At 44.1% G+C, this 1,498-nt stretch overlaps 1 protein-coding gene across 1 annotated transcript in view; it reads right to left on the reverse strand.

The window, feature by feature from the left end:
- LOC106013750 (dynein heavy chain 10, axonemal-like) overlaps nucleotides 1-1,498 on the reverse strand; it is a 6,363-nt gene continuing 4,865 nt past the window's right edge. The window contains exons 4-5 of the mRNA XM_035973426.1: nucleotides 639-807; nucleotides 1-12 (exon numbers count right to left, since the gene is read on the reverse strand). Coding sequence (XP_035829319.1) covers nucleotides 1-12; nucleotides 639-807 — 181 coding nt within the window. The remainder of the gene's footprint in view (nucleotides 13-638; nucleotides 808-1,498) is intronic.

Genomic DNA, 1,498 nt, shown 5'->3' on the forward strand with positions numbered 1-1,498 from the left:
TTAGAGTACTTCCTGTACCTCAAGGGTTGTATTCTTCACATTTTAGAGTACCTTTTGTACCTCAGGGTTTGTATTCTTCACATTTTAGAGTACTTCTTGTACCTCAAGGGTTGTATTCTTCACATTTTAGAGTACCTCTTGTACCTCAGGGTTTGTATTCTTCACATTTTAGAGTACTTCCTGTACCTCAAGGGTTGTATTCTTCACATTTTAGAGTACCTTTTGTACCTCAGGGTTTGTATTCTTCACATTTTAGAGTACTTCTTGTACCTCAAGGGTTGTATTCTTCACATTTTAGAGTACCTCTTGTACCTCAGGGTTTGTATTCTTCACATTTTAGAGTACTTCTAGTGCGAAAATCTCTTTGAAACTTTCAGTATTTCTTAAAAAAATCATTTTGACAGACTGCTATGCATGCAAAGCGTACAGATCGGATTAATGGGTAAATTTCCTCTTTGGAAAGTGGGGGCACAGAGTTCCCCACGTAATATGGATATGAAAGTAAAACACGACGTACGGATAGGGTTAAGTTGTGGCACAGACTTCCCCACGTAGTATGGATACGCAAGTAAAACACAACGTACGGATAGGGTTAAGAACATGGCGTACCCTGGCACACGATGTTGTCTTTCCGTTACCTTGACAACCAGCTGGTCTATCTGCATATGCATCTTCCTGGCGTAGTCCTTGAGCGCCGTCTTCTTGCCTGTCTTGATCTTCCGGAACACGTCCTCCACCTCCCACGTCCACCACACCTGGCTCGCCGCCAGACACACCATGCCTTGGTAGTCCAGCATCCAGTCGGCTCTGGGGAGGTATACACATACAGACACACAAACACACACTTACATACACACAAATACACATACACGCACACACACTCACTAACTCACACACACAGACACACTCACTAATTCAAAACACACACACACACACACACATAATAAAAACACACACACACACACACATACACATACACACAAATACACACACACAAACACACACACGACAAACCGTGCTCTGGTAGTCGGCGCTGGGGAGGAAGATGGGTGACGTCACGCACTCACACATGCACACTCACACACATACACACACACACTCACACACATATACACACACACACTCACATACACGCACACACATACATGCACACCACATACACACACACACACGCACTCACACACATACACACACTCACTCACATACACGCACACACACACTCACACACATATACAAACACACTCACGTACACACACTCACATACACAAACATGCACATACACACACACACACACGCACACACGCACGCACACGCACACACACACACATATACATATGTGCGCGCGCGTACCTACACACTACACGCAATTACACATACACACATACGCGCCTTGAACATATACAGCAAAAAACAAAACACACGTACTCACACATGCACAGATTATGTTGCTTCTAATTACAAGTGTGTGTATGTGTATGCGTGTGTGTGTGTGTGTGTG

Source organism: Aplysia californica, unplaced genomic scaffold, assembly GCF_000002075.1.
Source record: "Aplysia californica isolate F4 #8 unplaced genomic scaffold, AplCal3.0 scaffold01217, whole genome shotgun sequence".
Classification (NCBI taxonomy): Eukaryota; Metazoa; Mollusca; class Gastropoda; order Aplysiida; family Aplysiidae; genus Aplysia; species Aplysia californica.